Genomic DNA, 25,879 nt, shown 5'->3' on the forward strand with positions numbered 1-25,879 from the left:
TAGTTGCTGGTGAAAAAGTGGAAGAGGTCTCCTTCTGGCCCACCTCCCCACCTTGTCCAGTTGGCAAGCTGCATTACCATTCACAATTTGTTTAATTTTACAAAATGACATCCTGCTTCTTTCCACTCGGCCTGCCTATGTTCAGAGAGGAGTATTTAGCCAAGCTAAGTCAGTTTTGGAGAAGCCTCTTGCAACAGTGTCCCAGGTGCAACCATCCTGTAGAGCTGCCCAGCTTTGCGCTCTTTCTTGCACGATACTCAGTCTACTGGTAAGGCAGGGCTTGGTTTTCATGCCTGTGGAAATACAGAAAAAATAATCTTCCTCGCCTCTAGCACGAGTTTCAGTTCCCCAGCGGTGATGGCCAGCAGTAGTTGGACACTGGCCTCAGTTCTTCCTCTGACTTGCTTTTGCAGGAATCTGCCTTCTACCTCCTCATCCACATTCCCAGCCGTATCATGAAACTTTTAGATCTTTTGTAGCCTTCAGGGGGAGGATTATATCAGCCCTCCACATTTTGCTGCAGGAACCTTCTGTTTTTTCCCATTTTGCCCTTAATAAATAATTCCATATTTCTTGCTTTTCTGTGTCTTCATAATTTATCACAGTCTTGATCTGAGAATAACATCTGGGGAGGTTCAGGTAGCCCGGAGCAGGAGATTAGCTGTGACTGCAGTTTTACCCAAGCCATCTCTGCTGCTCAGCCTCAGATGAATGGCTTTTTGCTTGTGAACCTGTAAATGTCTATGAGCAGACAGGGGAATAAAGTATTTGTCAGAATTATTCCTCCCATAAATATTAGACAGAAAAGCTAACTTATATGCAGGGAATATGATGATAAAAGCTCTTGCTCTTATGTAGCTCAAAAGACCCCGAGTGTACCTGTGCTCACGCTCCCTCATCTGTTTGTACTATTTCTATGTGCATTATCCTTTTGAGGCTTTAACTACTAGGGTAGATCTTTGTCTATCTCTCTTCTGATTTTGGTGGGGGGTTTTTTTGTTGTTGTGCAAAACATGCTTTTAAAATAGATACTGTTGCCACTTTTTAGCAGTTTGGCAATGCTTGTGTTCATGCTTGGAAATTTTTTTGGGAGCTGAAGAAAGAGAAGATTAGGCAAATATTCAGTGTCTTTGATACTCCCTGTTGTATTAAAAACAAACAAAAAACCCCTGCAGAAGTATCTAAGGTCTTACTCTTGGTCCCACTAAATTCACTGGTAGATTTTTAATTCAGTGTTTTCACAAAAATGCTGATCCTTTTGAAAATTTTATCCCCTGTTATATGTGTACACCATTCCCTTCCTACTGGTGCTCATTCTGTATTTCGATTCAGGCACAATCCTGGTATCATTTGGAAGCCTTATACATGGATGAAAATGGAAGAAGTTTTAGGCTTCAGGAAAACTGCTCTTTAAGAAAGTGTCAATTAAAAATCTTCACATAGGATTTTCTAGAAACCTTTTCCTTTTCTCTTAATACTTTACTTTTTGAGAATGAACATCTAAGGTCTTCACTGTATATTGTAATTTTTGAGATCAAAGTATGAAGGAGAAGGAATGTATGTATGCCTACATAAAAATATATAAATACATATATATACACACACAAAAATATGTGTGAAGTTATACTTGGGGTGGGGCAAAAATGCCTGTGTGCCTGAAGCAGGTGTATTTGCTTTCTAGCTGTAGCTTTTCATGTAATTAAGAAGTCCAAATCCCTGCCTGCATTTCTTATGTTGCTTAGCCACAGCTATACTATTAGCTCGACTTTAATTTGGGCATTCTGAACGTTAAATACTTCCAACATTCCCTGAAAATGTACTTGTTTGCTACTAGAATATTCATTTTGGAACACAAATATGTTGTCTGGAATACTTCTCTAGTTCCTAGAGTAAGATAGGCTTTGGTAGCAGTAGGAGTCCTAAAGGGTGAGTTGTGTTTGCATAGGAAACTCCAGAATTTGGAGTGAGCAGGCACTTTTGAGGATTTTTGGGGTTTTTTTTCCTGAGTCCTGTATTCAGGACCAAAGCTGCGGTTCAGGAGAAACCACTTTTTTTATGAGGGTATTGGAAAGATGGCATCCAGCCTGTTCTTCCTCTAACGAGCTGATGCTCAGGGGTGTGGATAATTACTGCTCTGATGCTGTGATTCTGTGGCAGGTTAGGCTAATGAGGTGCTGGTCCCATTCCCATCCTGGTGCCCACAGCATGCTGAGCTGTTTGGGAGTCAGTGCAGAGGAGAAGGAGGAATGGTGACCACAAAAAGACAAGACTAGCAGCAGAACTACCTGATGCTAGCACAGATCTGCAGCTTAAGTAAAAAAACCCAAAGTATGTAGGGAATCCAGAGGTTCCCTGTCTGGTTTGAATAGGCGGGTTCCAATCTGGTAATTGCTCTCTTTATTTTATCTCCAGTTTGGGGGTTTTTTAGAGCAGCTCTGTTTACATGGTCCCTGGACCATGTGTGTTTGGGTCTTTTTGTTACAGAATTGAAAAAAAAACCTGCAGGTTTGTCTTAAAGTGTTTTTTGGTTTTTTTTTCTACTGTAAGAAACCTTTACAGCTTAAATTTCAGGGAAAACTGCTTTGGCTTTTTTTTAAATTGACTCCAGTTAAGTAAGAGGAGATATGAGGCTATTTTCCCATCTTTAAAAAAAAAATACTCCTCGCTATGCGTTACAGGTTAAGGTTTCATAAAAGCAAACAAGACTCTCTTTAATTTTAGTTTATAGGAGCTGAATTTATGCATCTGTGGTGATAATCTGCATAATGTAGATTGATGCCTCCATCTCTCCTTTGGAGTGTGTCTGAGCTGGGCTCGGACTGTACGTCGCCAACGGTAATAACACTTGTGCTTCTACCACAGTTACCTTGTCAGTATTTCAGTGCCCGAATACACTTTACCTTCTGCATGTAAATATATTGCTTCCTCCACCTATAAATTGAGGCTGTGAAAGTTGAATGTGGCAGATGTTTAATAGTGCTCAATAGCATAAAGAAAGAAGTGAAAAATAGTCATTGCTGGAGAAAGCCTATTGAATTTGGAAAGGTAGATGACAGTTAACAAAGCTGACATTTGGTTGGGGGAATGGAGGAACCCAATTTTTACAGGAGGACTTTAGACATTTTATTGATAGGTGGTTAGGACACCGGTATTATGTCCCTATTTTCAATTGAAAACAGTCTTGCATTTCCTTAGCTCTTTGTTGAGATACTGATTCAGTACTGACTTAGTACCGACTTAGTTGAAACCATACCAGTGGTCAGCATGGACTTTGTGCTGTCTCCCTCGATAACTAACTGAACCTCATCTCCTTTAGTCATTGAAATTTAGCAGGATCAGACTACATGGTGATAAACGTACCAGAAGATGCCTGTGAGTATTTTCTCACATAGGAATAATTTTTATGTAATTTTGAGTGGTCAGAGATTGCTACACAAGGAGGGCTGTTATAAGAAAAATGTGATTTCTATTGGAAATTGAGTTCTTTAGCCTCTCCATCCCTGGGCATGTGTATCGGTATTAAACAAAGGTAGAATACCAGGTCAGCTTGAATAGCTGTGTTACCTTGCAGATAGATGTGATATCTTGCAGATAGTAGCAAGATAATTAAATGTAATTATACATATATATATATATAAAACTTATATATATTATTTCTTGTTTTCTGCGGTGCAATAATGTTTTTCTTCTTTTTAAATTTCCTTTTAAAATCTCTTCACCTATATTGTATGTGTTACTCCTCTGGACCCAAAATTATAAAAAAGGAGATTCTCTTTAGAGTGGCTTTAGATGCTTGCACTTATGAATGAAGAAGAATTAAAAGAAATACTCCAAGAAGAGCACATAGAAAGTCAATTATATATTTCTTTTCTGTTGTTTGTCTCTGAAATCTGGCTGGCTTTACAATTCACAGGACAGTGCAAGGAGGGGGAAAAAGTGGATAAAATGAATTAATCCCTTTCCTGACATTGTCGGTCAATCTTCCAGCCAGTCTGCCTCAACCGTGTCACCGTAACTTCTGTATTTATCTGACACCAGAGCAAGGCACTTGAAAGACAAGGGGAAGTCCTTCAGTCCCTAGTCCAGGTTTTCTTCTCGTTTCATTGCAGAGCCATATCTTGTTTAATAACCTGAAACCTCAATAGGGTGTCGTGTACTCTGTATTATGAGGGATGAATAAACATTTTATTAGGTCTTTTTGCCTATTTATGATCGGTCATGTTTTGTTCTGCAGATTATTTTTTTTTTCATCCTCTTTAAGGACAGAGAAAAGTTGTTACTCTTCTACCATTTCTGAATTAATCTCATTTTAACAATTCTTTGCTATTCTCAGTTTCATGCAAATATCAGTGACATTACTTCTGCAAGTAGTTGGTATGTCTCTCCACGTTTAGAAAATTAAGCGCTAATTCTCACTGTGCGCTAGAACAGTCTGTATTGCATGACAAATAAGGTTTAAGCATGCAGTAAAAAAAAAAACAACACTTCACAAATTCAGAGAAGAGCTTTGCTTTCTAGCACTCTAAATGTTGGGCAGTACACAAAAGATTGCGTAAAATTGACATGTTTTAGCAACTCCTAAAATGGAAGAGGCGTTTTTTTGCCATTATTATAAAAGTACTTGGCAGCTTATATTTTCCTGAAGCATTCTATTGACTGGGATGAAACCACTTTTCTATAAAGCACTTTTAAGTGCTTGCTTTCACTTGCAGACTTTCTCACCCACAACATAAAATGGTCATGTTAAAATAATAGTATTGCTTTATAAAATGTCTGGATTGTAGATTCTCCGAGCACTGTAGAGACAGCCCTCAGACTCCTTGCAAACTTCACTGACACCCTGAAAAAGGAAAAGAAAAGAAATCTTTTCTGAGGTTGCACAAGCAGTTGAACTGAGGGCACAACTCGTGCTCCCGTACCCCAGGACTGTGCTTACTCCATTTTAGAGTCACGTTGCTTGACACACAGTCAGGGCACTATGTTGGGCTCCGCTCACAGGGGATGCCCTTGAGCCAGAAGCTGTTTGCGTTAGAGCCCAAATTCTCTTCTGCTTAAAATTATAAACAAACAAAAAGTAGTGAATAGCAGGATAATCCTGATGACTGATAACATTTACATCTCTGGAAGTTATAATAACAGATAGCACAAGTTTAGCTTCTTTGTTGCTGTGCCTTCTACCACTCACACTCTCTAAGAATGGAAAAATTCCCCAAATGCTTCAGAGAATGCTTACTGGATGTTAATTGTTGTCTGTGGTCTTTTTCTTACCACCTTATCTCCTGAATATATATTACCTTAAATCTCGCAGGTGTTCTCTTCCAGTTGTCCATATTGCATTTGTGCAGCGCTGGACACAGCTGAATCCGAATCGACGTCTAAGGTTGAGCTGCTCTATTTGTGATACAACAATAAAAAAATACAAAAAACCAACAGGGTAATTAATAGTTTCTCTAGTGGTGGAGGATGGTGGGACATTCTCATCCATTTCTACCCAGCCCTCAGAGTGGTAATATTTGATTTTCAAGTGATTGACTTCTTATTATTTAGACTGAAATTACAGTCCCAATTTATACTCCCCCTTGACAGTTATTTAAGCAGCTGAAGTGTCAAGGCAGAGTGTAAGTTATAGCTGTGACAATTTTGCCGTTTTTGTGTTTTATTTGGGAAGGTGAAGAGAAGAAAAGGGAGAAACAGAAATGGGAAGGGAGAGGCTAGAGGAGCCATCAGTATTGGTTTGCTTTGGTAAATTCAGAGCATGGATTCACTGTCCTTGTCTTCAGTGTGCTTCTCAGCACTTTTTTCTCTTCTTCAAGGCTGGAAAATTGTGCTTTTTGCTGCATGGATTTCTCTGTCTTAAGAACAATAAGGCTAATGGTAGGAAGTTCGTTGAGCAGAGAAACTCTGCAGTCTTTCTTTCTGCTCAAGTCATTTGAACCAGTTTAGCATTCTGGTTTCTCTCTCAGCAGTATTTAAATTTACTTGTTATCTATTTTTTTTCCCCTGCTGATTAGATGTTTTGTTTTGTTTTATACCTTGAGTTTCGTTTAACATCGGTTCCTTACACTGTTTAGCTGTTACCAACACACAAATGAGAGGCAGTTCTGCACGAAGACTTCTTGAAGCTTTCTGTATGGATCTGGGTAATCCCTATATAAATTGTCATCCTGATTGTGAAAGAAAAAAGTTGGCAAGGCTTATTTAGGGCTTTTTTTTCTTTCTTGGTTATGTAAATACAGCATCACAGCAGCTGACTGAAAGTGGCTGAAATTTTTGACTCAATGTTTTTTGGCATATGCCACAAGAAATGGAGTAGTTCTCTGGAGGCACTTTGTAACATACAGGTGGTACAAAAAGGACAGGGAGTTTCCTCCTCATCTCTTATAATTGATGCGTGACTGACTTCAATATTTTTTTAATTGTTGTCAGAATGATGAGGTTTACAGTCCTCAAAGGAATCCAGTGTCTCAGCTACCTTATAGGTATAACTGCGGATGTTTTCAGAGTTAATACAAACATCTACACTTTTTTGGATTTTGCTAAGCGATTGGCTTCACTGATAACCTGTGGCAATGAGTTCTGCAGGTTAATTATGCATTTAATTGGTTTCAAATTTGTTGCTTTTCAATTTCACTGTTCACTGAGTATCTCCTCGGTCTTGTATTATGAGACAGGAGTAAATAAGAGAGCCTGACTCACCTTCTCTGAACATTTAATTATTTTGTATACCTCTATCATGTACCCTTCTACATACACAAAGCACTTCTGATGGTTTTGGTCTTTATGTATCTCCAGCTTGCTTCTCTGAAGCTTTTGGCTGTAGTGGCCAGAGCTCTGGGAAGATCTGGGAGTTACGTCAAATGATGCGATCTCGGTGTAGTGCTGTCTTCTCTTTCCCCTTTTCTTCATCTCTTTCAGATGAAGAAATCTCTTTCAGAATCTCTTTCTGTTTTTATTTGGCTATTGTTACTCATGGGACAAGTTTTTATTGGCTTGCCTGCAGGAATAGAAAATCTTTCTCTGGGGGTTTACAATCAGAATAAAAATGCTTCACGTGGCTGGCGCAGGCTTTTGCTTCCAAGTCATATCATTTTCCATTTGTCCTCACTGGATCCTGCCTGTCTTTGAGCTGCCTGATCCTTGTGCCTTAAATAGCTTCTTGTGAGGTTCTGTATGGTCTCCATGAATTAAGATGATCTCCAGTTGCAATTGTCTCAATGTATCCCATTTTCTAGATGACTGAAGTAATCAAAATTGTAAACTGAAACATGGGACGTTGACCACATAATCTTCTCTGGTTTGATCTTTTTGGCCATTTCTATGTAGTAGTTTTTATTAAACCTTTGAGCATTTTGTTGGATTTTATGATTATTTGCTTTTCATTTTTCTCTGTGTAAGATATTGTTGAATTATTTTTGAATATCCCATTAGTCAACTGTTTTATTCTTTCCTATTGCGAGAAAATTTTATAGTATAATGTAGAATCGTGTTTTTTGTAACAGCCAGTCTCTGCCCTGCTATGTTAATCACTCTAAATGTTCTGTCAACAAATTCACATGACAAGGAAGTCAGAATAAGGAATAGAAATGTTAGCATCAGACCCTCTCTTAAATATATTTCCTGCCTCCAATTAGTAATTGACATTTATAAGTTTGGGTTTTTTTTAGTTGCTCAGTCCCAAATTACTAGCACACTCAGACATATACCATCTGAACTGGGCAGGGCTTTTAAAAAAATCTTTTAAATTATTTTCATTTGTTTTTCCAGCATGGTCTTTACAAAAATCAAATGTTTGTCTCCACGATGGTCTTGTATTAAGTCTGCTTTTTCCATCAATTTTATATAGTTTCTGTGCTTAGAATATTATTTATTTCTTTTAGAATAATACAAACGCCAGCAGAGCTTGAAGTATAATTATGTTAAACACTGCACAGATGTGTAGCGAGTTCCAGGCTCTGCCCTAGAGACTCTGCAATCAAATGAGAAGAGAAATAAAAGTGCAATGAATGGAAGTTGGACACAGAAATTCAATGACACGTGTTATAGGATTATACAAAAGGAAGATGCTCAACAATAATCAATACATAAATCAATCCCGGCTCCTTTCAGAGGTGCTCTACTCAAGGCAGTAATTGTCTTGTGGGTTTATTTCAGAATAAGTTGCTAAAACTTTAAAGAAAATTTTGAAAGACCAGCATTGTAATTTACTAATTAAAATACAAAGAGCATTAGATCTTGCTGTATCCCCACACGTGCTTCCTGCTATTTCCCTCCACTTTCCCAAGGCTTTGCTTTCTAGCTTTGCTGGATCTCAGTTTGTATTTGATAATTTAAACAGGTATAGTAACTTTTCTTAATACATAAGATTTTCAGACTTAGTTAAATACTTTAGAGATACGATGAAAAGAACTCTGTAACTGTCCTATTATTTGTTTGAATTGAGTTTTCGAAGTGCTGCAAAGAGTGAAACAGAGCTAAAAAGCAATGACTTATTCATTGGGATAAATTTTGTACAGCCTTGATATACCAATTAGCTATAAATATTTTCTTTACCATGTGAATTTTTTGTGTATCTTGATGGGAGAAGGTCTTTTGTGAAAGCTGTGGCGTTCCCAAAACTGACCAAAATGATACTCCCTTGGCAATGCTGAGGTAAAATACCTAAATATTTGACTGTTAAGTCATATGCCCTATTTAAAAGATCAGCTTGTGTCTGAGTTACAACTTCTGTCTTAAATTATCTACTATTTGCAGTTCTTTTATTGTCAAGCTGATTAGTAACATCTCTGTTTTGGAATAATGGGAAACAGTATGGCTGCATTATTTGAGGCAGAGTCAATGAGTTTTGATGGTTTGTTTATTACTAAAGAGAAGAGTTCAATTTAACAAGATCTAATTTCCAAAAAACCCCAGATAATCTATTGTCTTAAAGATATTTTTAAGTAGTGCCTTCTTGAACATCCAAAAATGAAGGTACTGCTTATATTGTATCTTTCAAATTGAGAAACACCTGATGTAGTTACAAGTGATTCAATTTTGTGTCTTAAGCAGAAATCAATAACTTGAATAGCTGAGAAAAAAGAAATGTACTCTTATTTTGTATTCAAAAGTGGATTTACCTACTTGGGCATCATCATTTTTTGCCTCTAGTGGAAATTGGTTACCAGGATAACAGATTGAGCAGCCAGTTCCAATGATGCAACTTCTGTCGGAAGGAAATTATATCAATTCATGTATAGCTTTGATCATTTGATACAAGAAGTGGGATATTTGCAGATGGAAAATACCATTGGAGAACATGTGGTCCCTGATGCTGCTAGACCTCTAATAAACAGAGGATACAGTAAGTTTTGTCTGGGATTTCAGATGAGACTGATTTTGAAGTAGGCTTCAATGAGATGTTGAGTTTTCATTGCTGATATTAGTGCAGCATCTATAAGAATTATTTCACTGTTTATCTTCCATCTACTGAATCTTCAGTTTACAAGGCAAAAGAAACAAGTTGTGGCTTTTAAAAATATAATAATATAATATCAAAGTGTTGACAAATGATGCTGGATTCCTGAAGCAAGAATAAAGATTCCTAGATGGAAAGCTTAGATGATTTCCAAATTTTCTGTAGTCTGAATATTTAGGTATTAGGCAACTGAGGTGCAAGTTTCTTCTTACTGACTTGTTTTTGACTTCAGTGGTGAATTGGAGTGAGAACACCTTCTGAAGGGTGGTGGTTCCTTAGGTTTTTCTTTGTTTTACATGACGTATTGTTTTAAAGTACATCAAATATTGGCTCACAGTGCTTACTAATACCTCTTCTTTATCTTTCTGTTGTTCATTTCATCCAGGAATTTCAAAGTACTTTTGTGAAGCTATCATTAGATCAATTCTGAACACAATAAAAAAGGACACAAATATTTATGACTTATTACAATAGCGGTATAGCAACAAAGATGGAAGTAGAACCTAGTGCTAAATCTGTTTACTGGCAGTTGTTTTTCCTGAATTTTACAGGATAATAGTTCTCTTGCTCCATTTTTATAAAGAGAAATCCACTTTGGCTCATACAGAGCAGTCTATGCTTCTTTAAGATCAGTGGAAAACTGTACATATTTGACATATGACTGAAACATCAGAAGCTGTCAGAAATGGTTATAGACATTATTTGAATTGCTACAAATACCTGGCAGCAGTACAGATAGTCTTTAAAATGTTTGATCTTTTTGGACTGTGTTAGTTAAATGAAAAGCATGTATACAGTTTCAGAAATAACTCATGCCTTTCTTTTATTCCCGTTGACATGCATGTATGTAATACAGATTTGTTTAGCATCTCGTTTTTTTCTTTGAGGTATGATTGGATGGAAATATGAGGCTTTTCTGCATATTGCTAATGAATATAATAGTCATGAATGTATTTTAATTTTTATTATCAAGAAAATAAAATCTTCGAAATTTGTTGATTTCAAACTGAACAAACCAGATGGTTCACCCGGTGAGAAGCAGAGTTTGGTGATGAGTGCAGCTTTTCTTTAGTACTCATATTGCTCATTTCGTAGCAGCTTGGTACAACTGTGTGATCATTCTGTCCTTTGTTTTGTGGATAGGATCATAACATAGAATCATAGAATCGTTTAGGTTGGAAGAAACCTTTAAGATCATTGAGTCCAACCCTTAACCCAGCACTGCCAAGTCCACCGCTACACCATGTCCCTAAGCACCACATCTACACATCTTTTAAATACCTCCAGGGATGGTGACTCCACCACTTCCCTGGGCAGCCTGTTCCAGTGCTTGACAACCCTTTTGGTGAAGACATTTTTCCTAATATCCAATCTAAACCTCCCCTGGTGCAACTCGAGGCTGTTTCCTCTTGTCCTATAGCTTGTTACTTGGGAGAAGAGACTGACACCCACCTTGCTACAACCTCCTTTCAGGTAGTTGTAGAGAGCAACAAGGTCTCCTTTTCTCCAGGCTAAACAACCCCAGTTCCCTCAGCTGCTCCTCATCAGACTTGTGCTCTAGACCCTTCACCAGCTTCAGGTGAAAGAATTCAGGCTGGAAGGAACCCAGAGTCCTCTCAAGTGATTGGTGACCCAGTACTTATCTACTGCTGTTACTATTTCTCCTCCTTGAACTCTGTCTCTACATGCAGAGTCTGGGAGACCTTGCTGATGAAGAAGGCATGGTAGAGGTTGTTCAGTGTCCTTGCTTGGAAGTTTTCAAAACCCAGCTGGATACAGCCTTGAGGTACCAGGTCTGGCCTCTTAGTTGACCCTGTTTTGAGCAGGAACTACATGACCTCCTGAGGTCCCTTTGAGTACCTCAGCTATATATGTTGACTTTCCCTAAATCATCCACCTCATTCAGCAGGTGTCCTGCATTTTCCTTGTTCAACTTTTTACTTCTAACATGGTAATAGAAGCTCTTCTTGTTGGGACAAGAACATCAACAAACTTCTGTCTTGATGGATAGCAATGTGCCTCTGGATTTCAGCTGCATATTCCTGTGGCTTACATTAGAAACTAGAATCCGTAACTCTTTTGTTTGACACAGCGTACATTTGGGTTTTTTTTCTCCTTTGGTCTATAACTAGATTTAGTAAATGAAGCTTAATGTCACATGTTCTGTATACACTAGATCCGAACTTGTTCGTAAATTCAATTTTTTAATTTTGTCCATTAGCCTTCTCTCAACGTGATCTTTTTTATCTGCACTACTCATTTTTTTAGGACTTCATTATTTTTAGAAAATGTACTGTAGCACATTTACTGGTAATTACCAAAGCTTGTTTTAATTACAGCTGTCAAAGAATATGTTTTATGATGCATTATTTTTGCTGCTGTTTCTAATTCATAACTATTCTCTACCTTTACAAGTGGAAATTAACATAGTTTTTTCTAAGTGATGTGTCTGGATCATTTTTTGTGGTGAGGAATGATTTTGTGAATAGTGATAGCTTCAAAAAGAAATTATTTTGGCGGGGAAGGGAGAAGCATATGTTCCTAAGAATATCCATAAGTCACTTCTATTGCCCATTCAGAATGATGTGTGTATATATGTTGAAATAGAAGGTTAAAATTGAAAACTGTTGTAATCCAACGTATATTAAATGTGGAAATCGAGAATCATTTTTATTGGGACACTATATGCAGTGAACGAAGATTGTAGTTTTGCTGACTGTAATAATGTATATGAGTTACAAACCTTTTTCACCTTAGATTTTATCAACATGCAAATGTGAATGCACGGGGCCATATGTGATGGATGAGTGTAGTCCACTGCAAAAGGGTTTCTGGGCAGAGCAATATCGTGGACGTCAAAAGCTGAATAACTGTTCCACAGTCATAGTCTGTACCTGAGTGACGTTAGTGGAAATGAGCTCGTGAATTCACACCCTGCTTTAACCTACAGACAGGCTCATCCAGCAAACCTCAAGTTGTAAAGCAAACAGAAGTTCTCCAGCAACGTAATGGTGACAGATCATTTTCTGAGATCTGCGCTCTTGCAGTACTGGCGCATCACATTCATCCGGACCTGCCAGGAGTTTTCCTGCGAGATGGTCGTGCTTCTGGAGCTGCTGAAGGCCAGCCCTCTGCTGCCACTTTCTTTTGCTTATTAATCTGTTAACCTTTTCTTCAAAGCACATGGGCCTGCCTGAAGGCCTGTAGATATTTCATGTGACCTTTCCCATGAGACAAGCCCTCATTGCTGTCGTTAGCATTTCATCGGGCAAATCCCCTTAGTCTTGTGAGCCCATTGTGACAGGGTGCTCTTTCAGCCCCCGGACCCGATGCCTCCTCTCGCTCGCAGCCTTGAATGTGGCTTGGGAGACCTGGTCCCTTGGTTGTCCACTTACCCCGTCCTCTGACGTTCTTGATGGGCTGATGAGGAACTGACCATGAAGCAGCTTGGCAAGACCTAGGCAGAGCACTTTCAGATGACTGACGATGCTTTATAAATTTAGTATAAAACTGGACTCTTATTTTGAAACGGATTATTCTTCTCTGCCAGAAAAATGCAAACTGAAGCCACCTCAGGGGCGTTCTTCTGTAAACTCAGTGGATGTTAATGAATTTGGAGCTCGGAGTCTGCACCAAGGGGCAACTGTAAACCTCGGACTGCCGAGTGCTTCAAGAGCTGTTTTTGAAATCTACCCACAAACTTCTCCTAAACTACCTGATAACAGTATATCCCCTGCACCTCCTTAAAGAATAGCAATTATAGACTGCGTGCACCTCGAACCTTGCTGTATCCAGCTAACTGGATTCCTTTATTTGTTTTTTTTAAGGAATTAGTAACCATAGGTTTTCAGTCGGCTGCTTATTTGCTCTGTTCTACCCTAGAAAGGACAAAATTAACGCGTATCTGTTGTATCCAGCATGAGGAGGGTTTGGCTTCATCACGGGACTGCTCTGCAAGTATCCCTGCAGCTGTATACGAGGCAATGCACGGGAATTTTTTGTAGACATCCATTTCTCCGGTGATGGAAACTTGTACTGGTTCTGTGCTAAATCCAGGCCCTACTTTTGAAAAGGAAACCCAGGTTGGCCTTTAAATCTTGGTCCAACTTCCTAGCGATTCTGAAGAACCTGTATTTAATATTAGTGCTCTATTTTTGGATTTTAATTTTGGGTAGTCTTGGGAAGATGGGCTGCCTCTCAAAGATGACCTTCTGAAGCTGTTTTCTAAATAACACCCAAGCAAATGCTTTGTTTATTAGAGTTACTTTGTGAAGAAGCAATGAACCTGTTCCAATATCTCATTTACAACTAAAGTGCAGCATTCAGCTAATTGAATACATGGCTACTGTTAATTATTTTGTAACGGCTAATTGATATTCACTGGGATCATGTTGCTGCGGCCCCATAAATATAATATTACCTTACAGGTTTTTATTTCTGTAGTGAATTCTCTTCTTTTGGCATATTTATATTGTCTCCTGTATAAATTTTTTTTTTTTTTAAACTTTGCTGTGTTTGTATTAGTGTATAAATGCCAGGGGGGTGGTAGCTATATGGAAGAAACTTTTATTTTTTTCTGCGTTTCTTACTGGCCTACCCAATCTTCCACGTACTTTCACAATATAGGGAATGAAACCTTTGGATAAATGTATTATTTAGTACTCTTATAATTAATATTTCTACTTTATCAGTGATACAAAAGCTTTGATAGGATCAGGGCAATAAGCAGCGTGACTGTAAGTTGCTTCTTTGCCCCCATATCTTTAGTGCAGTAAAATCCAGCTGGTTTGATCACTAGTTATCTTGGGGGGCTGGGACCCAAACCCAAAAATCAACCCAGAAAACTAACAAGCTTTCCAGGGGCAAAACAAACTTTCCAGGACAAAAACTTGCATTCAGATGGCTATCCGTGGAACAAATGTTATTTGCATTCCCCTGCTCATATTGTCTTTCATGTATAGAAATTTGGTGACTAGATACCGTTAAACAAATCCATCTCTCTCTTTTGAATGGTATTTGATCAGCAAGCAAGACACAGATGAAAAGAATTTAAGCGCAGCTGGACCTGGAGGAGAGGATGGGTTTCATCTCCTGTGTTGTTAGTGTGCCCTTGACCTGTTGTGTTTTTACACCCTGAAAATTTCTGCCCTTGTTGAATCGTCAGTAATGGAGCAAGTGAATGAAGTCATGATGCTCTTGCATGGGTTTTATTATATCTTACTGGCTTTCCAAAGTCAGATTTGCTGCTTGGTTTCAGGTCATTGATAGAATCGTGTGAAACACTATTGAATTCCAAGAACTAAAATTTAACCGAGTTCTCATGAGCATTATGGAACATTAATTTTAGGTTTTCTTTGTCACTGGCCTATTTAACTGCACTTGAACAAAAGGAATGTTCTTGAGTTCGCAAATATTTCAGGGATTGCGAGATGGTTATACATAAAATATTTCTGTATGGGTAACTATGATAATGCATTGAAGTATTGTATTAGATATTTGGGAGAGGATGGTTTGGGGAGGCACAACCTGCAATGAATTTTTAGCTGTTTCTATAACCACAGACAAGAGGCAGGTTTGAGAGGTGATACAGGGATTATCTAGAAAAAGCAAAACCGTGATCAATACAAAGCATGGTAGTTAGACTGTAGAATCTTTAGTGTAATCAGCTTTGGAAAACCCTGTAATTAGTTTTCTGTAGTGAATAAAGGCTGATTTAAATGGCGGTGGACAGGGCTGTAGCATGTGCTCCACAGCACTATACTGAAGATGAGGTGGTTGGCAGAAGGCAAAATTTTCTTATTCCAAGTAGAATTAAAATTTGACTGTGTGCTTTTGGTAGAGCAGGGAAACATTGGTGAAGTTTCATTAAAAAAAAAAAAACCCAACAACTTCCAAGTAGTTTTCTGCATTGGTCTAAATTACAGATATGCCTGACAGGAATGCATTTTTCTGCATTCTTTCTATTCACCATTATATAATAAATTTAATTTGACTTTTTGATTTTTTTACATGCTTCAGGATATAGAAAAAAAGGTAAGTAGTTAAGTAAGGAACAACCAAAAATCCAAAGTTGTTATTTTTTTTCTTCGTCTGTCTGCAAAAAAAAGTGCAAATCTTGACAAGGAGAATTAAGTCCTGTATCTATAGAAGAAGTATAGCACAATGTATGATGTAAGTAAGTTTTCTGACATGCTTCTATGAGCATGACCTGCAGAAATCATTTTCAGTAGTAAAGAGTACAGGAGTTTACCATTTTACATGATGCTGCTAAACCAGGAACTTTTTGCATGTGGCTTTGTAGTATCAGTACCTGGGTGAAAACAACGTGTTAGAGGTAAATGACTAAGGTTGAGAAGGCACTTGTGGTAATGACCACTGATAGTTAATTAGTAGTCACTGAAGCTATTTTATTATTAAAACATTATGAGCCTGGAATGAATCTGCGCTGATAATTTAGGCATTAAATCCTCCATAGCTTGTTAAAAATCACTTGTCTAGTATATCCTCTGGAGGACTTGTAGCTTTGTATGTATTCTGTGGGCTTGTGTGCTCTTTTAATGTATTTTAGAATTCTTAATGAGTCCCCTTAATACTACATATTAGAACGTGCTACAGATGAAAAGCCAAAAAAATGTCAACTTGCTCAGTAGTGCTGGAAGCAGTGTCTCTTAAATGAATACTCAAGTCAAATTAGTATTCAAAAGATAGATGTTCAGAATTCTTCAGTATTATTTTAAGTTACTGGACACGGGGAGTGATCCTACAGTAAAGGATTTCAGCTTACTTAGTTGGATACTTCAGCTGATCGAGGAGTTTCCAGAGGAATAACTACTAATTAAAGAGAACAGCAGAGTTTTAGATGTGCTTTTTAGATCTGCTTTAGCAAATATGTAAGCATTTGGTTCCTTCCAAACTTCCATGCGTTTAGAATTAAGCACATGCTAAATACATTCCTGAACTGGGGTTTTAGAGAAAAAAACAGCTACTTCAAAAGAATTCTTTTTACCACCACTGCCTACAAATGCATGGACACAAGTTCAGTTTTTCAGCTTTTCTCATGTCAAAATGTCCGCCTAGTAACAGTTAATATTCAGGCTCTGCGTGTATTTTGTTCGGTAGCTTGAGCAAGTTTCCCTAAGTTCAGAAGTGATCTGCAAAGTTAATTTAAAAACAAACAAACAAAAAAGATTAAGCTCAGCAGGATATGCATGGTTCCATCTTCCTGACATTTCCAAATACATTTGGACAAACTATGGCACAGCTGTTGAGGAGGGAAGGAAAAAACCCAGTACAATAGACAATCTCTTTACAGTTTCAATGCGGCAATCATCATCTTATTAATGTACTGTTTGGCAAAAACTAATAGACTGCAGTTCTCAATCGCTGTATATTCCTTACTGGTACAATTTATAGTAGATGTTTTGCTTTGCAAGTGATGCTCTTTCTTGATCCAGTTTTATCTTTCTATTTCTTTTTTTAGGCCAAGCAGCTGGAAGAGAAAGACAGAGAACTGAAGAAGCATGATGCCTACTACAAAGAGCAGCTGGCTCGACTGGAAGAAAGGGTAAGCCTTCTTTCTCTTTTAATGAAGAGTTCTCTGTTTGTTTCTGCTATTGACTTTCTGGTTATGTTTTAGTGTTAAACAAGATGACTCTTCTAAGGAGATAAAGATTAAAACTGTGGCCAGAGGGTTTTTTTTGGTATTAACTGCTACTGTTTCTGGTTTAATATTGGCAAGATGGAGGCTTTAATGTTGAGAATATTGTTTTCTTTACTAACTAAGTTCTCACATTTGCAAGATTTCATCTGTCACAGTAATTACATACAGAGAAATAATCTGAACAAGGTTACTTTTATACCAGCACTGATGAAGAGCCAGTGTAAGGGAATGGGTGTCACCAAGCAGTCTTAAAATTGCATGTGTGCAGATACGTACTGAATTTCTGCTTTCGCTGCCGTCCACGGTTGCTTTCCTTGGGTGGAGTTAGTGATTCCTCCAAAAGCCACCAGTACGTGGAGGGTTTAATGTTAATGGCAAGTTGTTTATGCCATATTTAAAAAGCAGTTCTGTGTCTTTTTTTCACTGTAGACTTGAAACTAAACTGTACAGAACAGTTTGGTAAGCTGTGTGACATGCTTCCAATGTTTTAACATACTGCTGTTAACGTTCTTATTTTTTATCGGGTATTATTTTATAGGATGTTAATTTCAAATAATCAGTGCTGTCATCATTTTCTAGATCCCAGGTTGGTTGTAACCTTCAGCCTGAATACATTTGCCTCCTTTACCCCTCTGCCTTCTTCCTGAGCCTACCTGTTGTTGATTAATTTGAATTTTTTTAGTTAGTTCTGAAAACGATATTAACAAGATATATATTCATTTATGCAGCTTAGCAGGATAGGAGAAAACCCCTTGTTTTTATAGATTAGGAAGAAGAGCGTGTTGCATGAATTATCAGTGTGTATAATTGGTCTTAATGAATATTTTAAATAGAGGGCATATCAGATACTGTCTCAGTGTTTTGTCCTACCTTTTTGAAGATTACACTAATGAAGTCCGTGTTCTTGGCAATGAAAAATAGTTTGAAAGGATGAGGGTAAATTAGTTTAATGATTCTAAAATGCATTATTTAAACAGTTAAAAATTAAGATCCTTCACAAAAAACCCCCCACAGAATACTTCCTTATTCTCAAATAACTGGCTGGTGTTAGAGGAAAAAGCATCTGCAGTATCTCATCCAAACTGGCTTCTTATGGGGTGGTTGTACCTCTGCTCTTAGTTATCAATGCAAGTAGTCCTGGAGTAATTCATGGCAAAGGATGTGTGATAAACCACAATTCTTTGTTTGAAACCTTTTCTTTTACCTTTTTCAGGTGCTATGCAGCAAATAAGATTTTATTCTTAGTTATTGTTAACGTTACAGTAGGTTGCCAATACAGTGCCTTCGCTTGTGCTTGTTAAGTGAGGACTTCCAATTTGGAATCACATGTTAACATGCATGTGAATATATCATTGTTGTGTGCAAGTGAGATAATGAACTTTAAATAACTGTATTTGAGTTCTACTGAAGTGTCATCCCCAAAGTGATGTGAAATAGGTGAAGTCTGCCATCTCTTGCTTTCTCTTCTTGGACTTGGAAGTCTCCAGGACTACAGCAGGCAGTTCTGAACTGACTGTCTTATGCCATGGACGATGTTTGCTCTGTCTTCAGAGTGGAGCTCTGGTGATATTAAGGCTTGTCTTTTCATTCTGACTTAAGAAAGCTTTGCTTTGCCAGGTTGTCATCCGGTTTGTTTTCAACGTACGTGTACATATCTCTTCTACACAAAAAAAGAGTTGTTCGAGCTCTGAAAGGAGGTGAACTCTGTGCTCCGAATCTGGCTTTGAACTTCTTCAGACATGTGGAGATTACAGAATGAAAACCTGCAAAAGCAGAGAGGTCATGTCTTCTGCAATCCCAGCTTCACTGAGGCTGGTGCCTGCAGCCGTTATTAAGGTCATTTGTGAGTTTCAGAATGGGTGATTTTTGAGCATTGGAATGGAAATAGAGGTTTAAGAAAAAAGGAAGGTCTGGCAAGGCCTAAGGTTCTGGAAATTACAGAGCACAATAATGGGCTGCTTATTTGTTCCTAAACTTGTCCTGATTTCAGTGAAAGGTACACAAAGTCAGAGTATGGGCTGTTCAGCAGAGAAGAGATCAGAATGGGAGGTAAGGCGGGAGCAGAGCAAGTGGAGCTCAGAGAAGTAATGTCAGTATGAAGAAATGTGCAAGATGAGTCTGTCACCTGTGACAAAGAATGCTAATTACATTCTCAGATCATTCTTACATCAAATAAGCACACTTTAAAAATACTTCAGTTATGCATATGTGGTATTTCTGTCTGTTGCATCACCGAGTGTCAGAGCTCATCTGTATGATTAATTGGCTTTTTGATTACTTAGCTTTTTCAATTAGAAGCTTCGTATTTGTGTTCTTCAATGCTGCTGAAAAAACAATGCAGACATTGATAATAAAGGGAGACGACAACAGAACAGATTAGTGTCAGCACAGTGTGCTCCTTATGGAGAAAATTATTATACATATTCAGTGCCAGATGAAGTCTGTCAATTATAAAATATTTCAGTGACTGAGTGAAGATGCTCAACCTTTTCAGGGGATTAATACAGGACAAAATAACTGTGCACCAGTGACAGCTGTGATACTAAAACATAAACAATTCTATTCTCCAGGGCAATATCTATTCATAAATTTGGTTTATGTGCTAAAAACCTTTTGATACTTTCCAAAAATGCAGCGATTCCCCTAACAGCTGCCAGTGTTTCTAGGTCAAAGATAGCACAGAGGCTATGAGTTATTACATGCTCCACAGCAGCAAAGCAAAATGAGATAGTTTAACAAAGGAGTTAAAGAATAACCTTCTCATGCTGTATATCTGACTAGGATGTAAAGCTGTTATTTAAGAGTTTGCACATTAAGCTTTGAGAAAAATTTGTCAGTGTTTCTCATCGTCTGCTTCTGGTGCAGAAGCAGGCTAATGGTGCTTCTTGACTACAGCAAAAAACCCCAGAGATAGCAGTATTCAAATCATTGACATATGTGTACCCTACGTTGTCTTAATTATTTACGATAATAAGGTGGTGTTAGTGGTATTTTAAACCATTTGATTTTTCTTTTAAAATAGCAGAGCAAGAAAAAGGCAAACTAACATCTCGGGCAGATTGAGCGGCTTGCTACCTGGAAGAACAATCTTATGGCCTCTTTCTCTAACGTTGCCTCGTGTGGGTATCCACACACACAGAGTCACACGCTTCTGTCCTGTTGTCTTCATCATTGTTCCGCTCAGCTCCTCCACGTCCATCATCCTTCCATTGTGCCGCTGGTTTCAATGTCAGTTCCAGGCTCCAGTGGCTATAGACTTCATAACCATCTTTGCATCTCTAATGTCGCTGTGATGTGTAGGTTCCAGTCAACATCAACAGTTGCATTCATTTTATCTACATGGCAGCTGACACCCTGTCGTTCCTTCACCCAGTTGCTTTTGCCTTAGAATATTTTCGCTCCGTCTTCTGCCTGTAGTTTTGGCGTCATGCAGACATTCACGATGAGGTGTATCTCTGTGCGCTTCTCTTGCTTCAAGAATGATGCAACTCTCCCTAGTTCAAATTTTCTTCAGCAAATCCAACTATTTTCATGTTACGCTGCTTCATAATGCTACTATGCATCATTACGAGAATCATGCCCCTAGTCATAGGAGCAGAAGGAAATTAATTTTAATACACTGCTGTATGACACAACTACTTAGTTTATCAGTGTGAATGAGCAAGAGAGGTATCCCCATATTAATCAGGATATTTCTCACTCGAGCTAAGTTTCTATGCTTGTGACTTTCCTAGAAATCCTTTTAGTAAGTATTGAGTAGTACGCATGTGAATATGCATACAGCGTAAGGTAATAAAATTATTCTGTTAGCGTTTGGAGGTTTCAGCCTTATGTTAGGTACGCTATAGATTTAGCAGTCAACAAGTTACTGCCCTGATAGTTCTTCCTTGCTGATTTTATAATTTCTGTGCACGTCCTTGCTGACTTTAGTGGCCTTTGAGCAGGGAGACTCCTGCACCATACAGGGCTTACTGCCAGATCAGAGCCTGAGAATATAGACATAAGTTCTGGAAATGTGATCCTCTTATCTGCATCCATTTTTTTCATGACTTAAATTTTGAGGAAGGATTTGCAAATTGTAGGTTCGGCACTTAATTTGGGGATTCTACTTACCATGTAGGCTGTCAAGGAGCATTAACCTTAAGGTAAGATGAGCACACAGAGCACAAAGCTGTGAGCTGATGGCACATACTATACCAGGTGTTAAATAGTATTATCCATCCAGCTTGCTACAGTAAATAGGATTTCGCTATTATGATGTGTCAGGATTTTCAGAGAAATCAAATTTACTAGACACTAAACTGCCATCCTCACTGCTGAGCAGCTTTATTCTGGGATCTTGCGTTCAAACTAATCCTGTTGGTAGGAAATGCTTATACCAATTGTGTGGGGAAATTATAATTTAATGATCTCTTCCTTTTTTCTATTCAAGGCTTAGAATGGACCAACGTGCTTTGCAGTGATAGCCCCAGTGCTCAGAAAAGGAGATGATACACAGTTCAGCTTCACAGCCAAGTATTGGCTTTTTGTAGGTGTTTATAATGAGCATAAGTGCTAGGATGCAAACAATGCGAGTTCCACATTTGTTCAGATGCTTGTTTACCTTTTCAAATCTCAACAACTAAATAATCAGAATCTGTTTGCTATGTTTTTTGTAAACTGTAGTTTGCAAGATGTAGATAACAGAGGGGGACTATTATAAAGCAGTATAATAACTACAAACATTTTTATTCCCTGCAATGTATTTTAGCAGTTTAAACATTTTTGTTTCTATTTGTTTTAAGTTATCAGTCTGTTTACTTTCTTCGATCTTGCATGACTGTATCAGCAAGAATTTCATAACCAGAGGATGATTCTGCTCTCACCTCCTGTGTTCAGAAGTTCGTATTCGCTAGAGCAAACATGTTTACTCTCCACACATTTGTACTGCATTCTTTCATGTCTTTCAAAATCAAATAGCAGTGGTGTAAGTACAGGGTTTTAAGACTTCAGGCTGGATCCAGCAAAGTAGGATATGGTTTTGGCTGATGATACTATGTACTGAGCGCTTAGGGGAGACGCTGGGAAAGCTCAGCAAACCTTTTGTCGTTGTTCCCATGAAGAAATGGAATTAGCTCTAGCACAGAGCTGACAGACTTGCGAAGTTGTACTTGTTGATTAAGTGCAATGTGTGCTTTCTTTGTTGGACACACGTAATACCGGTAGGTTTTTCCAAATTGTCCATTGCATTACAAAACACCAGTCAAATAGATTTCTGTTCTAAACATAACGTATAGCGACAGGAATAATCACCGTGTTCTACATTTGCTTTATATTTTGCATCTTTCGTTCCATAGATGAGTAAAGTAACCTTTCGGTAGCAGCTTTAATGTATGCTACTGCCAACATCTTTTTTTGGGAATGTGGTCTGTAAAGGAATCTCTGATAACTTCCCCAACTTTCAGAGTTTCTGTAGTTTGCCTCTATGGTGATGATTCATAGTCCTCTGTCTGGAGAGGTGAATTTGGTAAATGTGGTACAGCTGAAAATGCTTGGTCTTTCTTCTGCTATTTAAACTGATGCTTTCAGTAATACCTGTGTTGTCTTTGACCTAACCAAACTGCTGTATTTCAGAAGACTTGCTGAAAGGCAGTTTGCAGACCTTCCTTCTCTTTAAATTCTAAGTGGGTATGCCTATGTTGTATCACTTAACAATAAATTTGCATTTTAACCAGTCATTATAGCATCAGTCTCTAAATATCCATGGCTTGAAGACGAGAATTCCATCATTCTTATTTCCCATCCATTTTTATGAGATGCTCTCAGTGGTTTTCTCTTCTTTCTATCTATCTGTCTGGCTATCTATTTCTCTCACTCCCCCCCCTCCCCCCCCCCCAATATATAAATATAAAAAACCCCCCTGTATATCAATACATAACCCTATTTCCAAACATTTTTCAGACAGAAGCAATAAAATATATTATGGCTTCCATGTAAAGAATACTACTGTATATCATATCATGTAGTTATTAATGAATTGTATTATCTCTGTGAAGTTATTGGTGTCTTCTTTTTTTTTTCCTTCATGGATATTCAGCTGTGACAGTGGGTTCTTGCAGTTTTCCCCAAATCGGTGCAGCAGGAGACCTGAGGATAAAATCAAGATATATTAATTTCTCATTTTGTACTTGGGCCAGGAGACTTTTCTATGTCTGAGCTCATATGCTGCACCAATGAGATAAAAGTAGGAGTTCATCAGAGTTTCCCAGTGCTTTGTATTTCCATACTGCTCATGAAAACCACCCTTTTTAGTTCTGACCGGAGCGTAATGTTTTTGTCAGTTTAGCATAATAAAGCTGTCAACCCAACCTGTGATCTTGCTTCACGTTGCCAATATTAGAAATTTCTCTCTTCAAATTTCATTATATTTTGGGGATAGAGCTTTTGTTGAATGCTTCTTGCCTGGCAGGTTGAGATTAGGAAACTTGCTACCAATTACAATATCTGAAACCTCAACCTGATTGACAAAGACAGACTGAGCTGTAGCCTTCAGACTGGAGTGCTGCATTAATGCTCTACCTCCATCTCTTGCTGAGCCACAGTAGTTATTCCGAACAATTGTTTTTAAGCCTTGATTTTATATTTTTTCCTGCTCATTATCTTTTATTTACCACTTATAAGTTGCTAAGTAGCTGTTTGTTATTAAATACACACCTCACCCATATATTTTTTTCCCTAAGCCCACCAAATAGGCATGGTGGTTTTTTTCTGAGACATTTTCCCATTAAAAATACCTGTTTCAGTCTCATCTTTCACTATCACATATCCAATCAATAGCAAGGCTGAAATGCCGCTTAACAACAAAATAAGGAGTTGTTCCGTGCTGAATAGTAGGTATTGATGGTTCTCTAAATGTTTGTTTATAGATTATTTTTCCATTCTGTATGTGTGTCTTTATATAAATGGAGACCAAAAAAAGTGCGATAACTAATATTCCAGGCTTTTTTCCCCTGTGCAGTAAGACGCTTGATAACTTTTAACATGTAACCACTAGTTTCATATAGGTTGTTTGCAATCCTTTTTTTATTTATCCAGTATGTGCAAAACCATGGCTTGGGATGGTTTTTGATTTTTGGTAGTTTTAGTTTTGGGCAAAAGGTGCATAATTCCATGTCTTTGTTTTGCAAGAATTTGCAGAAGACCTAGGTATAATGGTATACTGGATGCAAACTAATAACTTAGTCCTGCAGCAGGGACGTGTTTATGTGATTTTTCAAGACTTTTCAAATATGCTGTGCTTTTTGTAATGCAGTTATGGGTTTTTCTTCCCCTTTATTTTATCTCCATTAGTATCTCTCTCTAACGCATCATCATTCTTACAACTTTGTTTTCCTGCGTAGCTTCTGGTTTACTACATTTTTCTTGCATCACTGACCAGAACTGACTCTGATATTTTCCCTCCACTCTTCCTGCTGTATTTCATTATGCTTTTTGGCCTAAAATGCTGTTTTAAACTCATCCTGAAGTCCCCTTCTTTGCTAATAGCATGCCCCGGTGTTGTTTCCTACAGAATTCCGGCACTGATGTTTCCTCTGGTATGGGGGAAGGCATTTTTTTGAGGCGTGGTTGCGCTATCTGCGCTGTGCAGAGGTACGCTCAGATTTTGATTGGAAATGAGGATGCTCAAAACCTCTAAGATTCAAACTCCTAGAGATTTTGGTAGTTAATAGGGGATTTACTGACCCAAGAAACAGGGAAATAATGTTTTTCAGGAATTGGCTATTTATATAGTGCTTTGTGTTTATCCAGCTATCATGTAGCTTTGTAAAGATGACTTCTTTCAAAAACCCATTTCTGTTCCCGCAGCTTTTAAGTCCTCACTGCTTGAATTGTATTTTGTTTTCTTAACTTGTCCTCAGTTATACAATTATCACTGCTCTGGATCTCAGCATTTACTGACCTCCTGCTGTACTTTAAGAATAGGAATTTATTTACGGTCCCACGATAACTGGTCATCACTAATCATTATACTTCTCCGAGAGTGTTTCAGTTTGTGTTAAAGTCACTTGAATCTTGGTTCTTGTGAAGTCTGAACACATATACATGTTCTTCCTATGAATAAAAAAATACAGATGAGGATAAACTGTGATGGGAGTGGGAACCTATGAGGCAATACTGAAAAGCAAAGCAGTCGAAAAGCAGCATGTTGGGCAGCTCCTTCGCTCTCCCTCCTCTTTATTCCCATGTCCGAAATCATGTTGGCAGGAGAGCTGGATAACGCTTTTCCTCTGCCATTGCTTGCCTTGTCTGATGGAAGGACTGGAAATCACAGCGAGCGGGACCTGACTGCGTGTGTGGCGTGGGAGCAAGCGCTTCTCTCCCGTGGGACGGCTGTCCCGCAAAAGCACGTGCCGGATCCTAATGAGGCTAAGCAGGTTGTTCATCCAGCACCGCTCACTTTGATGAATACAAATTAGTGGATGCATACAGTTAAACGTAAACATGTCGGCATTGCTTAAGTCACCCTTAGTGATTGTGTCCGCATCTGTTTTCGTTTACAGTTTCAGCTGAGCTTTTCCCCTTCCCCTTCTTGAGGAGCAAAGAAAAGTATCATAAGAGAGAATATTTTGTTAATAGGCAAAATGGAACAAACTGAATAAATTTGTCATTTGAATGTTAAAAGGCAGTGTTTATCGCTTTTCATAGGATATGGCAAAATGTTTTAACATATGGGTAGTTAATGAATAAGCAGCTTTCATTTCACCCAGGTCTGTTCCCTCCTCCCA

The 25,879-nt window shown here is 38.2% G+C and overlaps 1 protein-coding gene across 4 annotated transcripts in view; it reads left to right on the forward strand.

Annotated features, from left to right (window-relative positions):
• CHCHD3 (coiled-coil-helix-coiled-coil-helix domain containing 3) overlaps positions 1–25,879 on the forward strand; it is a 158,725-nt gene that overhangs the window by 84,449 nt on the left and 48,397 nt on the right. For all 4 annotated transcript variants that reach the window (XM_072857182.1, XM_072857199.1, XM_072857206.1 and 1 more), the window contains exon 5: positions 16,935–17,018. In XM_072857182.1, coding sequence (XP_072713283.1) covers positions 16,935–17,018 — 84 coding nt within the window. The remainder of the gene's footprint in view (positions 1–16,934; positions 17,019–25,879) is intronic.

This window comes from Ciconia boyciana, chromosome 1 (assembly GCF_034638445.1).
Source record: "Ciconia boyciana chromosome 1, ASM3463844v1, whole genome shotgun sequence".
NCBI classification, from domain to species: Eukaryota; Metazoa; Chordata; class Aves; order Ciconiiformes; family Ciconiidae; genus Ciconia; species Ciconia boyciana.